This window comes from Phanerochaete carnosa, assembly GCF_000300595.1.
Source record: "Phanerochaete carnosa HHB-10118-sp unplaced genomic scaffold PHACAscaffold_2, whole genome shotgun sequence".
Classification (NCBI taxonomy): Eukaryota; Fungi; Basidiomycota; class Agaricomycetes; order Polyporales; family Phanerochaetaceae; genus Phanerochaete; species Phanerochaete carnosa.
Genome location: NW_006767629.1, coordinates 3,777,503 through 3,792,221, shown reverse-complemented (window position 1 = coordinate 3,792,221; position 14,719 = coordinate 3,777,503). Strand labels below are relative to the sequence as shown.

Genomic DNA, 14,719 nt, shown 5'->3' with positions numbered 1-14,719 from the left:
GTTTTTGAAATATCTCTTAGCAAAAAGGTCGTATATTTGTGATGCAAAGAGAAAATTTTGTGCCTATCTCGGTGGAAAATAAATCACGGGGCTAATTAGTTGATATTTTCAGCTGAAAGAGGCACGAAAATCGTTATGAGAATAGAAGCTAAAAAGATCGAACACTTTCTGATAAAAACATACGATAGGTAAAACCTGGAAATAGGAGCCAAACAATAAAACCTTTTTTTGGTGAATCTTGTTGTAAAAAGCTGTTCTGCTTGCAGCAAAAAGGGGTACAAATACCACTGAGCTATCCGTATATAGAATAATAAATATATTTTCTATTGAGATAGGTACAAAAAAAGTATACATCTACTATCTATTTGCTTAAATAGGAGAGCTTACTTTTGTCACAAAAAGACTATAATACAAATACATTAACTATTTTTTTGGCGTCGCCGTGTGTGCCCTCTGACACATTCACTGGTCGCCCATTGGTCGCCCACTAGTCGCCCACTGATCTACCCGCCGGTTGCCTGAACAGCGCCCGCAAACGGGAGCGGGTCAGGCGATGCGAGCAGACACACGACGAGTGGTGGAAGGGCGAGAACTCGGAATTAAAAATGGTGAGAAGAGAACCGAAGAGAAGTGCAGCAGGAACAAGCGAAGACGGAAGCGACCACCCGTCAGACGTCCGCGAGGATGTCGACGACGATCTGCTTCACCGTCCTCCTCTCCAGCGCGGCAAGCTCGGGCGCCAGCTGCCAGTCACGCACGGCGGGGTGCATGATGCTCCCGAGGATCTCGTCGTCGGGGCCCACGCGCACGGGCAGCCGGTACGAGACCGCGCGGAGGAAGACCTGCCCGACGTCGATCTCGCTCACGTCCCACACCTCGGGCGTCGCCATGAGGCTGCTCGGCGCGAAGCTGTCGCGGCTCGCGAACGCCGCTGTGCGCGGCGCGTGCGGCGGCTCGTCGTGTGCGCGACCAAGGGAGGCATGATCGACCCCGGCGTCGACGTCGGGTTCCTCGACGCGCACCTCGACGCTGCGCACGCTCCCCGCCTTGCAGCGGCCCGCACGGATCTCGGTGCCGAGCCATGCGTCCTCGACGTCGCTGCCATTGTCGTCCCACGAGTGCACGTTTGCGTCGGCGGTGGGAAGCTCGTTGTCGCCGTCGCTCGCGTCCTCGCTGGATGCGGCATCGCGCGGCGCGGCGGCGGCGACACTCGCAACGAGCTCCGCGCCGAGGCTGCACCCGCAGAGCACGCGGTACGCACGCACGAGCGCCGTGGCGTCGCGGTGCGCGCGCAGCGTGAGCAGCCCGCCGTCGAGCAGCGGGTGGTGCCGCGCGGCGGAGAAAAGGTTTTGCTTAAGTGGTCATGCGTTGTTAGTAAGCGGCGATTTACTAGTAAGTGACCACCACTGTTTCGGCGACGAGTGGGCAATGTGTTGGCAATGTGTGGGCGATTTCCTAGCAAGTGGCTATCAGTGCGCAGGGCGATGAGTGGGCGCACAGCGGACGACGAGAGGGGGATAATAGGCCTTGAGTGGGCGATCAATCTTATGTCTGAAAAGAAATATCAGTTTTTTCCATACCAGTTTCCCTGATAAAAGTCCGGCTTTTCTACCTCATATTTTGCAAAGACAGGAACCACAAAATAAGTCTGTTCTTTTTGTCTCACCTGGAGGGAACTTTTTTGGGATAAATATGAAGAAAGAAACCATGATGATTTCACCCCGAGGATATTTCGACTCTTCTAATCCCTCAAAAGGTGTAAAAGCAGTGTATCTTTTTGTACCATTAAAACAATAACACCCCCATGGGGAAGTAGCTTAGGTGTATTTATGAAACAAACTGAATGCGTTTTTGTACCTCTATCCGTGCAAAATAGTATAAAATTAGCCCCGTGAATGCCCTAGGTTCATCTGTGAGCAGTGTAGATATTTTCATTACTCTTTGCATCACATATATATGGCCTTTTCACTTGGAAACATTTCCAAAATAGTGCTCCTTCTTTTGGTACTATTTCCGCTGATAGTTTCTCGCATCTTTTCCACCGAAAGGGTCGGGCTATTCTTGGAAAATATTGTTAAGCTCTTTTCACGCCTCTTTTAGCCGAAAAGACATCTTGATTTGTCTCGTGTCGTGGATTCATGCTAGGACACAGCATTCCATAATCCCCGGATAATATGAATACATGGGCTGGACAAAATAACAGCTGACAGTTACCCAGTGCAAAGCCTGTGCCACTGCATTACCCGCATAGATGACATGTGGTTGACAGCCGATATCTGTCTTGCAGGCCCCAAGCCAAGCTGCTGCGATTTCGCTCTTCAAGCCCTCAAGTTCGTATTCATGGCCGCCACACTGGCAAGCGCCACCTCGCCAAAGGTTGCGGTCAGAACGTCCGTCGAGTGAGATAGCACAGCGCTCGAGGACAAGAACGCACCAATGGGATACGGCGAGAGACCATGCAAGGACGAACCGAGACTCACGAACGTCCCAGGCGCTCATGGGGCCAATGCTGTGCCGAGGCACTGTACACAAATCAATTTCTGCTCGTCTACATCTACAGTACATGCTTGACCAGAGCTGTATATGCGTCCGCTCCACTGCCTTAAACAGCACGACTGGGAACTATTGAGATGCAGCGATAATCTTGCGCAAATTAGACCGCAGCCTTGATAATGTCGGCAGCTGCGCGGTGGCCCATCAGTATCTGTGCAGCCAGTGTAATAGATGCGTCACGTACCCTTCTTTGAAATGGCATACAGAGCCGACGGCGGGTGCGAAGCGAGGTGCAGCTGGATGGCAGATGGGTCGGCGACACGGAGGTCGGTATCAATGATATCGTTCTCGAAGTCAGCCCCGTGTCAAAACAAATGTAGGCTTGTAGGACGCACGCCAAGTATTCCTGGACGTCTTCTTCACCTAATCTACAACTATCTCGTCAGCACCACCTTCATCTTTCGCGCACAAACAGATGAACATGTTAGACTTTTGGATCACGTTTCGAGCTCGTGTTCGCTGGCGCCTCGTGCGCACGTTGTTTACTTGTATTTATCTTAGATTGCGCCCATGTTCGTACCTGAGACATTCGTAGTGTAGATAAATACCCGCCGAATAGACTGCGAACGCTCGCGCGTTTGCCTCCTTTCGACGATGTAGCCCATGATGGCGGCCTGCATTTTCAACAGAACATACCTCATTGCTCGTCAGTCTGAACCTCAAGTTAGGGTCGACCTCCTTGACAGCCATCTCCTTCATCGGCAAAGTGTTCGCCACCTTGCGCACGAACCTCGCCACCTCGATGTGAATGCCAAGGACTGCGACACAGTCGTTGTTAGAGCAACCAACATAACCCAAGAATATGCTACACATCGAAGCTTCGTTCGAAGTAGCGTGCGTCCACCCTCTGGATCCTGGAGAGGGTCAGAGGACGTCGAGCGCTGGAGTACATAATTAGCATACGACGTCTCGTCTTACACGTGGAACTTGTGCTTACAACAGTTCCGCGCAAGAAGCTGTGGTTCATAGCGACCAGGGTCGTGGTATACCACTTCCCAGGCGCGTCTTCGGAATGCACTCAGTATCGCTCGGGCTAACTTTGGGACAACTTACTTGGGCCACCCAAGAAGCTGGGAAGCTGATGAGCTTGCACTCGGGATTGCCAGCCTTGCCAGGCTCGAGCTGCTCCATAAAAACCCCTCAAATTGCTTCTACAATTCACGACGCGCCTGGTCGCCTATCTTTGCGACAATGTCGTTCGTCTCGCTGTAGATCTCGGCCTGCGTGCTCTGCGGTGCGAACATGTTAGAGTTGTTCCATGGGAAGCCGACGATACCGATCATACAAGCCCGGTCCAGATTCACTACACGGAAAAATCAGCTTCAGCATGTCCGTGTATGCAACTGGGCGAAAGCTTACCGGAGCTCGAGACGCTTGTAAGCAATAGCAGGATCGCGGAGAAGATCGAGGTGTCAGATAGTGCGTCGTCCTTGGGTTCTACAAAAGAGTATCAGCGAAGGGGGACTTCGCTCATGCGCCAATAGCGACATACCCTAGCTTACACCAACGAAATGTGATCGTGGATGTTCGCTCCAAGGAGCTCAACCTTCAATGGAACGTCGATCTTCTCGAGCATATCCTTCCTGCCGAAGCCTGAAAGCTCGAACAGCTGCAGTGTCTGGGAAAGAACGTCCGTAAAATTTCAAGCAAGCAGGTTGCGAAAAAGAAAACCTGCGCTGAGGATCATCTCCTTTGTCGCATTCACAATCTGTGACTTTGTGGCTTGCCTTGTGGAAGAGCTCAGCGCTGGTAGCGTTTCACGAGCTACTACGAGTATTTTCCATTAGCGCATAGTTGATATGAGCACCAGCTGCAACATTGCAGATGGGGCGATCATTGCAATCCTTGGGAGGAAGAGAGACAGCCTGAGAGCCGTTTAGACCCAAAACAAAACGCCGGCAGGAAATGATTACTCACGCTCGTAGAGTATGTCCGCTTGTTACTGGGGATCAAGTGTTTGGCAGGGAAAGCGGCACCCTTGGGCCGATCGTGAGATGAATATACTCACCCCGGTAACTTCCATAACAACCCACGTCTCCAACAAGCTGGTCAGAACGCTGAGGAATCCCGCTGGCGCGACAGGACCCTGATATGACGGTAAGGGCAGGTGACGGGCCGTCGAGTGGTCCAAAAGAGGGTATAAATGACGTCGGGGATGCTGAAAGCCAGGCTCGGGCTATAGTCAGCTCGTCACTGGCTCAACATCGATGACCGCTGTGGTGGACGAAAACGCCCGTACGATGTCTTCGACGAGTTAGGGAAGCCATGATCTTGCGACTGGAGAAAGCGAGAGGTGATGTCGTCACTGTTGCACCCACAGGCTAGGGCGCAGTTTTCACCGCAGGAAAGCTGGTGTCGCAGAGGCCGTTATAGGTGCACGTGAACTTGTGGCGATGCAAAGGCCCCGTACGTGTCGCCTAAACCCGCGTTGAAGGACGCCCGCGAAGGGTGATTGTCAACACCAACGGCGATACCCCGCGTTGCCGGACCCAATTGCCCAATCGCCGCGCTCCTCCTCGCTGCAGGCATGCGGGGAAAAGAACTTGTGTGGCTGGAGAACTTCGAGGGGCAGGTGTCGGCTCGATTACTCGGGTGGGTCCAGTGCGCCTAGGTTCGCGATGTGCACGGTGCTGCGAAACAGACTGAGTACCGGGCAGCCATACCCGCAAACAAAGGGAGACGTACAGATATAGACGCCGGTATCGAGCGACTGAAGGCTGCTGTACAAAATGTTTCGTGCATTTTGCGTTGACCGCAGGCAGGGTTCCCAGATACCCCCAGAATAATATTGCTGACGTCCATGCGAATGTCGACGAAACGATCGCTCAGATGCTGTCAAGTGGTGGCGGAGTATATGTCTCGACTAGCTTCCACGTCTGGTCGAACCCGTTTCTTGACGGCTGGGGGAGAAGGGAAGCCAGGATACAGTCGTGAGTGCAGTAGAGCGACGAAAGCGCAAGAGGCTCTCCTTTGCTTGCGCCTCCGTGAAGGATGCTGTCGTTTTCGTCAGGCCTAAGATCTGCGTGAGCCAAGGCTTGTCTCAAGGGCCAACCAGACGTACGCGCTTCTGAATCACTGTACATCAATGCTTGAACCGCACAAGACAGCTACCCAAGTACAACTTCGCGGTCTTGCTCTCCAAATCGACGACGCCGCATTCGGCGTATCACAAAATCTTGTCGTCTCCGAGCTATGGCTTGCCCCCCCCCCCCCCTCAAATACGCCGTCCAACGTTGCTCGTATGTCTGCGGGACGGGCTGACGGAGTGGAGCCTGAGATCCTGACGTCAAGCGCGACCGGCCCTCCCGAGAGGTGCCTGTAATACGAGTCTTCAACTTCTTCGCTGAGGGCCATCATCGCTCTTCGGGAAGGAGTCCACTTTGGCGGTTCAGAGCAGATCGCACACCGGCGAGCCATTATGGGATTCGGTAATATACACAGACCGATTTGAAGATGCTTAGACGGGCAGTCAAGTGAGAGAAAGAGCATGCGTGCGCACCTGAACTTCGGCTCTATATCATCCTTCCGACCAACAACCTATCCCTCCCGGCTGGTGCTCCATAAACGCGAGTCTAGCCACCTGCTGCACTACACGAGCCGCTTGAAAGGCAAAGAGGTGTCCGCGAAGTCTCCCGGAACGCGTTGAGCTCGAGCTAGGCTTTCCATCGCCCAGTCCTTCAGCCTTGCCCCGGAGGGAGAGGATTCGCCCGCGGATTTAACAGGAAAGACGATGAGAGGAACGCGCAGAATATGCCCCAGAGGCATTATCACAGTAAAATTCCGTGTAGGAAGGCCTGCTGCGGGGCGACGATTGGGCTCATGGTGGACATGGAGGAGCGAAGAAGAGCCGCGGTCGACCAAAAGCGCCGGCGAATCGCGTGCGCCACAAGGGCTCGGCATTTTGTTCGAGTTTCGCTTCAAACCATCTACCGTCGAGCCCTCGGCCAAGGCTGCCCCCACTCAAATCGTGACAGATGTGTACGAAGAGCCAAATGTCGACGCGTTGTGGCATCCGCTGTCCCGGCATCGTCAATGCTTGGAACCCGAACGGATTGAGCTCGAGTGCAGAAGGTACACTAGAACGTTGCAGCCGCCGATCGAGACTTGTTTGCGAGAACATGGGTCGCCTGTAAGCTTACTGTGGGCCGTGTCTCGGAGTCTATATTGACAGCTCTCTGCGCAGATTTGCCGTGTCGGCACCTCCTTGTACCCGCTCCCGTACACGTTCTGGGAACTCCGCGCGCTGCCGCAAAAATGTCATGCAGCGACTCCACGCCGGGATAGACAAGATCGTGCTCGCCTCGTACGCCGGTCCTGACGCGAGCATTCGTCACGAATTTGAGTACCCGAATGTCTTCGTGAAATGGCGTAGGTTTCTGTATTCCAAACCGATACATACACTGCTGACCTGGACCGCAGCCTTCCCTCTGTACATCGCTGCTTGAGCCCGTCGCGCCGTTGCTGTCGTCCCTGTCGCGCACATTACGGCGCGTGAGACTCAGTCTGAAGCCGAGCCCGCGCACGGGCTCGCGGAACGCGTCGCATTCACGCTCGGCGTCACTGGTCCTGTCTTCTGCGCATCACGAGGGCTTCTGCATGTTGGATTACGCGTCCCGGCCGAGCACGACAGCAGCTACACGAACGTAGAGCATTATTCGACAAGCTGGGCATTCCGTGCGGAGTCGGTTAGGAGACCGCTCGGTCTATCAACGTGATGCGATGGCCTTGGAATGTTGGCACGTAAAAGAAGCAGAGGAAACTGCGAGAGCTCAAAGTGAAGAGCGTGCCGAATGACGCACGCGTGCTGCTAAACAAGGCCGGGACGAGCTTTACCAGGACAAGTGTTCTTCGTTGGTGCGTCTCACCCATATTTGTACGCGTGTTTTCGTCTATTAACTGATCAGCTACAGGAGTAGTAAATCGTGGTTAAATCTCGCCCGTTGAAAACGAAAATCAAAGCTGTGCTCACAAGCCCGCGCCGCTAGGCGAGTGGTTCGCGGTGCACCGTGATGAATACGGCGGATAAATCAACAGGCCTACCATATTAAATACCCATTCCATCTCACCCTTCCTGCGCTTCACTCGCTTGCGGCTTAACGCTATGCGCACTTCACCTTCGGCCTGCACACGGCGCGGCAACTGCCGACTGGGCTACATAAAGAATGACAACCTATACCTCGAGGTGGAGCAGGATTCCTGAAGCACCTCAAGTCCCGTGAGTGCTACTGGCGCATATATGCGTCGTACAGCCGTTGACCTCTCACCAGGCGCGCTTCGTGAGACTCTCCCGTCTAGCCGACGGTCTCGCGACCACTGAGCTGCTCCTCGGCTGGGGCCAACCCACGTACGCTACCTTCGATGCGAAACTGTTCCACCACTCTCTTGTGCTCCCGGCCGTGCGCCATGAAGCCTTGACCGTGCCCAGTCCGCGTCCAGCCGCACGCGCCTGAATGACCTACTCACGATGGACATCGGGCGGAGCTATCTCCGCTAGGCGGCGTTCGAACCCATGCGCAGGCTTCGATACGTTCGGCTGCTTCCCGAGCTGGAATGGGCTCGCGGGTTGCCGAGCCGCAGGGTGAGGGACACTGGATTGTGGTGTACCGCGGTCAGTCTTGTCGACGTCGAACGAACCATCGTGAAGGTCGGACAAAATCACGTAAGCAGCACGTGCAGGGATGCTCACATTAATACGACCTACATAAAGTTAGACATCCACGTTAGGCTGACGAATGGGCTTTACTGCCGGATTGCGGCTTCAATATTAAGCTGGAGCAGACATGTAGGAGTCACGCATAATCTGCCGTCAGTGTGAGGCCTCATGGCCCAATATAATCTGGCACTCTAGCGGCTGCCTCATCACCGATACGAAGGCCTGTTTCTTACAGAGTTACATGTATTGCATCGAAGCAAGCGTATACGCTACTGCCCTCCCTCAGGTTGAGGCTCCCAGCAAGAGCACGCTGCCGACGCACGCGTAAGCGCCATTGCGGAGTTTGAAACTGCCGACGGTCTGCTGGCCAATTAACGCCAAGTACCGTTGAACTTGAACGGGGTTAAGCTCACATAGCACTTCCCTTGGATCGTTGTTGATGTATGTAACACACGTCATGCATGCATTGGTAGCTGCTTCATCTTGATGAGGACGCTACTTGTTTTAGCTCCCATAGTATATAGTATTACCCTCATCCGTGACTTCCGTATCACTCCTTCGGTACAACAGGCCTGTCCAAAGCACCGCTATGTCTGCCAAGATCGAAGACATCACCGACAAGTCCTTCGACTATGCCATCATCGGTAAATCGATCTCCATTCGCTCCGCCATAATCGTACCCATTGACTCTGAGCGATTGTGCAGGTGGTGGTACCGCCGGCCTTGCACTAGCTGCCCGTCTGAGCGAGGACCCATCCAAGACAGCATGCGTCTTGGAGGCGGGAGACCCCAACATCAACGACCCAGCCATTCGTACGTAGCGCTCCGTGCATCAAGTCTGCACTAAGACTCATGCAAGCTATATAGTGACGCCCGCCTCATACGGATCCCATTTCGGGAATAAGCAGTATGATTGGAATTTTGCGACGGTGCGTAACTCCAAGTCGGCGATGAGGCATCTTAGCTGAGGCCGATCGACGATGCACATCTAGGCAAAGCAGACGTTTTGTTCTGACAGGGTCTTTCCATGGTCTCGGTTCGCACTCACGCTCCGTACGCTCTAACAAAAACATTGACCTCTTTGTAATACAGGGGGCGCGGCCTCGGCGGCTCGTCTAGTATTAACTTTAAAAATTGGAGCAAGCCTCCAGCGGACGAGATCGACGGTGTGCACGCACTCGCCATCTGAACTTCCTGCCTCCATCTAACTATCGCTCTTAGATTGGGAACGCCTCGGTAACCCAGGTTGGAACTGGAAGAATTTCCAGAAGTATGTGCAAAGGGCCGAACGGTAGGTCATCCTTCCGCAGGCAAGTTCTCCTCCTCAATAGTAATACTTGCACAGCTTCGTCGAGCCAGCCGCTGAACTCCGCGAGAAGGCCAATATACCGCTGCACGAAGGAGACCTTGGCACTAAAGGTATGTAAAACGTACCGTCAGGCTGTTCGCATCGCTCATAGCGCGTCGAAGGTACCCTACCAATTTCGTTCCCGAGGACTTTTAGCGAGGTCGAAACCTTCCTTATGCAGGTGAGTATTATATTACTGTCATGCGACCTGAGTACCCGAGGTGATTATATTTGTCTAGACTACCAAGAACGCCGGTATCCCGACTGCACCACGCCCAGTAAGTTGCTTCGGCTTGCATAACAGCTGCTGAGAAACCCTGATCACTGTGGAAAGTACGGCGGCGACGTACGTCCCTAGTCTTCTCTGTTTCCACCGTGCGCTGATTGCTTCTTCCGCCCAGCCAAACGGGTTTTTCTGGATGATCAACTCCCTTGACCAATAAACTTCGACGCGTTCGTCCGCTGGCACAGCGTACTACATCCCTAACCGTGACCGTCCGAACTTGACCGTCCTCACCGGTGCACATGTGGCGAGGGTCGTCTCAGACAAGGGCATGGACGGGAACTTGACCGTCACTGGCGTCGAGTTCCTACATGGCGAGAAGATTTATGTCGTACATGTGAGGAAGGAAGCGATTATCTGTGCTGGGTACGTCGCGCGTTGTGTCTTGACGCCGTGGCGGATGCCTGGAACTCACGGGTGTATGCTAGGGCGCTGAAGTCTCCGCAAATTCTTGAGCTGTCGGGTATCGGCAGCAGGTCCGTGCTCGAAAAATCGGGGGTCGAGGTCAAGGTCGACCTTCCCGGCGTGGGCGAGAACATGCAGGAGCACGTCTTCGGCGCTTTCTCTTGGGGTGCGTCACCACCATTACAGCATACTCTCTCAAACTAATACCCGCCACAAGAGCTCAAACCCGAGTACAACTTCCTCGGCTTCAACGAGCTCCTACACCCCGCAGGGCGAGCGCGACACGAGGCACTCTACAAGGACCTCCAGGGCGCGTTCACGATGGCGTACGTCAGCTTCTCGTTCAACCCGCTCGAGACAGTCGCCGGCGCCGCACGCGCGCAGATTATCTATGAGCGTGCCCGCGCGCACGTCGATGCGCTAAACGTAACACGTACTCCGGCCGGCCTACGCGAGCAGTACGCAATCCAGCTGGCGCGCCTCCGCCCTGGCGCGCTCCCCGCGGGTCCTGGGTGCGAGGTCTTTGGCTCGGCCGCCACCGCGTTCGGGGTGCCCGCGGAGGAGGGCCGGTCGTACTTCTCGTGGCTGTACTGCATGAACCATCCGCTATCGCGGGGGCACGTCGTAAGTAGCTGCCTCTCGCGACGCCTGCCGCGGCCAGCGCATTTCTTGACGAATGGTTTCGGTGCAGCACATCACGTCGAGCGACCCGATGGTCGATCCCGAGTTTGACCCGCGCTACTTTGAGCACGGAACCGGTGCGTTGTGTCCTTTCCTTTTGCCGCATGTTTACTCAGATGACGTCCCGTCGCAGACCTCGACGTGCTCATGGAGACCGCCAAGTTCGCGCGCAATCTGGTGCAGCATGCGCCGTTGAAGGACATGGTCGCGAGGGAGATCACGCCGGGGCCGGCTGTGCAGACCGACGAGCAGTTCACCGGTGTGTTTCCCTGTCCCCCTTTCCCCGCCATATTGGAATGCTGACGTGGGGACGCGCAGAGTACGTGAAGAAAACTTTCGGGACGACGTGGCACACGTGCGGCACCTGCTCGATGACACCGCGCGACAAGGGCGGTGTCGTCGACCACGAGCTCAGGGTGCATGGCACGAACAATCTCAGGGTCGTTGACCTGTCGATTGTCCCACTGCACGTTGCTGCACACACACAGTGTATGTATGCCAGGCTGTCTGTTGCGAGCGTGCGTGGCTGATACTGGGTCGACGCGTGTAGCTGTTGCATATGCGATAGCTGAGCAAGGTATATTGTAGTTCTAAGAATATGGCATTCAGATTGCTAACTTCTTTGCAGCGGCAGACATTATCAAGGGCACGTTCGAGCCTTAAGCAGCCGAATTTATCTGGTTTACAAGGTCTAGATCCCGACACGCGAGATATCAATACCGGAAGTAGAACTGTCGCTCGTACACTGTACTTTGATGCCGGTAATTTGCGCTGCGTATGGGCCACGCTGGAGGCACAATTTTTTTTTTTTTTTTTTCCAAAGGTTTCTCAGGTTTGTGCGCTGCCAGGTACCACGACGGACCAGAGTAACTGTCTCTCTTACGATCGAGCGTTAGCTATCCATCCAATTTTCTCATCGGTGTCTACGATACCCTGAAGTGTGCATATATTCCGTTCAATGCCTTGCATAACACGACTGGGAACAATCAAAGGGCAGCAGGGGTCTCGCACAGATTAGGCCGCAGCCTTGATGATGTCGGCAGCTGCGCGGTGGCCCGTCAGTGCGACGATCGTGGCGAATGTGCCACGTACCCTTCTCTGCGATGACGTACACGGCTGGCTGCAGGCGCGAATCAAAGTGCAGCGGGACGATAGGCAGATCGACGAAGCATGCATAAAGCGATCTCTCCGAGTGCGAAATATGGCCGTACAGCATGAATGCGAGAGCGGCACACAGATCTGTGGAGGCGCTTGATGACTTAGCTCCAAATTTGAGCTGCGTATTACCTTAATTGATACTTATTTAATCCTGACTTTGGTTCTTGTACACCCCATAAAACTGTATTCTGCTCAATTAAAAACGATTGACAACGGTCAAGTAGTAGTCCAATGTGTTCACTACAAGATGTCAGATGTAAATTTTTGAGCTGTCGCGTGCACACAAAGTTATAGATTAACTCGAGTTTTGCTCCTGCGAAAAGAGACGCAGCGTGACAGCGCTCGCTCACGTGATGTAGTCGGAATTGAACTGGGTCTGTCTTACTTGTTTCAGCTCACAAAGTACTATGATGGCACCCTGGTTTATAAAAATTGAGCAAATCTGCTTCTTGTAGCTTACCACAACCCCTCTTCGTGAGCGGTTTTGCATAAACCGATGTGCGCACACCTTGACTATGTATTCGCATTTTTTTTGGTATTTTATTGAGGTCTTGCAAGAGCTGCGGATCGATTCCGGTGCGCAAAATGGGACCTGCTCCCTCGTTTATTAATTTTGTCACACTAGTGTCACACCAGATGCCGTAGAGTCGTGCTGCTGCCGAGAAGCCGAGCCGTCTCTCCAAGGTCAACCTTAAGTCACGTAGGCACACGCGAGAACATGTATACGGGGGACCTGGGGCCTGCTAGGTCCTCCCTGGTTTCCCATGCGCATTACTGACAGCCTCCAGTGGCACTGCTGAGCGTAGGATCGTTGCGACTTGCTGTCGAGAGCCCCTCGTTGCCTGCCGTGTCTGAGATCAGGCAGAGTGACAATTTCATCACACCTTGCCTGTTCATTCTAACGCTCCACAACTGTTCCTTCTCTGTGCATGTACCTAGCACTTTTAAAACAAAATATATTAGCCTACCAGGCTCAGTGCAAGTGCACAAGTTCATAAATGTAGTCGCAAGAATATTTGGTGAGCGAGATCTGGTTGGATCTAGCCATCAGTAGCATGTTTCAGCCAGTTTTAGACTGCTTCTGAGCATCTACAAAAATACCATACCGTCTTTCACCTTATGTCTGTCATGATATGAGTATCATATTATAGCATGAATACAGAGCTATCTTAAAAAATATTCCCAGCACCTTTGGAGGCAGATTGAAGTAGCAAAAGCAAATTAATAAAGCAGGGAACACTTATAAACGAGGGTGCCATCATAGTATACTGTAGCGATATGACCAAAAGTTCAGGTCACGGTCACGGAGCCTCTGAACAGGCCGAGGTTGAACGGATAGTCACGGTCACGATAAGCCGATGAACCGGCTGCGAATTAGCGTGACTCGGGCGCTTTTCAATATATTCGGCTTTTCTTTTCGAATTTTGATTGTCGCACAAGCTCAATGTTGTCTTTGGAGCACACAATTAGCCCATGAACTACTCACCAGAACTACATATATTGCAAGAAATATTGTCCCCATCGTCAGTTTCGTGTGCACGGTCCGTGTTATCAGGCCAGTCAACATCTAGGACGGCCTTGGCAAGGGAACTTGAAACCAATGTGTCATCCACTGCACGAGGATATCCAGAGGGAGGTACACTGTTAGAACGTGCTCCTTGGCAATATACACGGGGTAATGCTCGCATCGGGGCAGTAGTCCCGGCACTCATAGATATCCGGATATACCGCTTTGTCCTCGCGCGAGCAAAGGTGCGAGAACCCTTCTTAAGCCCAAGAGTTTGGCCTAACACACATGTGCTCCCGATGGCGGCCTTGCCCAACGCGACCTGCACCCACCTTATTCGCGGTTGTGTCACCGAATCAAGGTCACGGTCACAAAAGGTCTCTGAACTGGCCAGGTTTCAAGTGTCACGGGTCACAGGGCCTGAACTGTTGGCACTACGGGCATGAGCTGATTTCAGATCACCTGAAATGTCCTGGTCAAGCCATCAAAACTGTTTCATTTTCGAAGACTTAACCGGGGCTTTCTGGCGTCCCAAAATGATAGATTTGCTACCACTTTCGTAGCCATTTGCAGTGCAGGAACATGATAAATTTTGTGTAGCCTGAAATGAACCTGAAATGACTCAATATGGCTACATTTCAGTACAGCAAAGAGTTCATGTTTCAGGAGACTTTGTGGCACATTTCAGGACATCTGAAAGAACATATGTAGATATCATTTCCACCTCATGTTTGCAATGAGGAAAGGTCCGGGCAAGGAAAACTTTTGATGGTCCTGAAATTGCCATTTCTGATGGATTTTGAAGCTATTTTATGAGCTAGAAGATTTTTACTTGAGATAAGTCAGAGACGTCCTAGAAATGTACTACAAATCTGCCGTAAATGGTAATTTTAGGACCATCAAAAGTTTTCCTTGCCCGGACCTTTCTTCATTGCAAACATGAGGCGGAAATGATATCTACATATGTTCTTTCAGATGTCCTGAAATGCGCCACAAAGTCTCCTGAAACATGAACTCTTTGCTGTACTGAAATGTAGTCATATTGAGTCATTTCAGGTTCATTTCAGGCTACACAAAATTTATCATGTTCCTGCACTGCAAATGGCTACGAAAGTGGTAGCAAATCTATCA

At 52.8% G+C, this 14,719-nt stretch overlaps 4 protein-coding genes across 4 annotated transcripts; 2 read left to right on the top strand and 2 right to left on the bottom strand.

The window, feature by feature from the left end:
* Positions 1–2,856: 2,856 nt before the first annotated feature.
* Positions 2,857–3,441, bottom strand: PHACADRAFT_250774 (uncharacterized protein). The gene has a single exon (XM_007392436.1). The coding sequence runs from the start codon at positions 3,364–3,366 to the stop codon at positions 3,046–3,048; it is 321 nt and encodes a 106-aa protein (XP_007392498.1). The 5' UTR covers positions 3,367–3,441; the 3' UTR covers positions 2,857–3,045.
* Positions 3,442–8,656: 5,215 nt separating this feature from the next.
* On the top strand, positions 8,657–9,997 carry PHACADRAFT_206165 (uncharacterized protein; the record flags this gene model as incomplete). The annotated part of the gene is made up of 11 exons (XM_007392435.1): positions 8,657–8,850; positions 8,912–9,019; positions 9,074–9,135; positions 9,199–9,242; positions 9,299–9,372; positions 9,428–9,497; positions 9,552–9,625; positions 9,677–9,735; positions 9,794–9,832; positions 9,889–9,900; positions 9,956–9,997. Exons 1-11 carry the CDS (start codon positions 8,796–8,798, stop codon positions 9,995–9,997), a joined length of 639 nt encoding a protein of 212 aa, XP_007392497.1. The 5' UTR covers positions 8,657–8,795.
* A 111-nt stretch (positions 9,998–10,108) lies between these two features.
* Positions 10,109–11,877, top strand: PHACADRAFT_206164 (uncharacterized protein; the record flags this gene model as incomplete). The annotated part of the gene is made up of 8 exons (XM_007392434.1): positions 10,109–10,203; positions 10,266–10,408; positions 10,460–10,866; positions 10,934–11,000; positions 11,057–11,182; positions 11,242–11,412; positions 11,474–11,500; positions 11,552–11,877. 8 exons carry the CDS (start codon positions 10,109–10,111, stop codon positions 11,584–11,586), a joined length of 1,071 nt encoding a protein of 356 aa, XP_007392496.1. The 3' UTR covers positions 11,587–11,877.
* Positions 11,878–11,937: 60 nt separating this feature from the next.
* PHACADRAFT_206163 (uncharacterized protein) lies at positions 11,938–12,139 on the bottom strand (the record flags this gene model as incomplete). The annotated part of the gene is made up of 2 exons (XM_007392433.1): positions 11,938–11,966; positions 12,016–12,139. The coding sequence occupies 2 exons, from the start codon at positions 12,137–12,139 to the stop codon at positions 11,938–11,940; spliced, it is 153 nt and encodes a 50-aa protein (XP_007392495.1).
* Between the last annotated feature and the right edge of the window lie 2,580 nt (positions 12,140–14,719).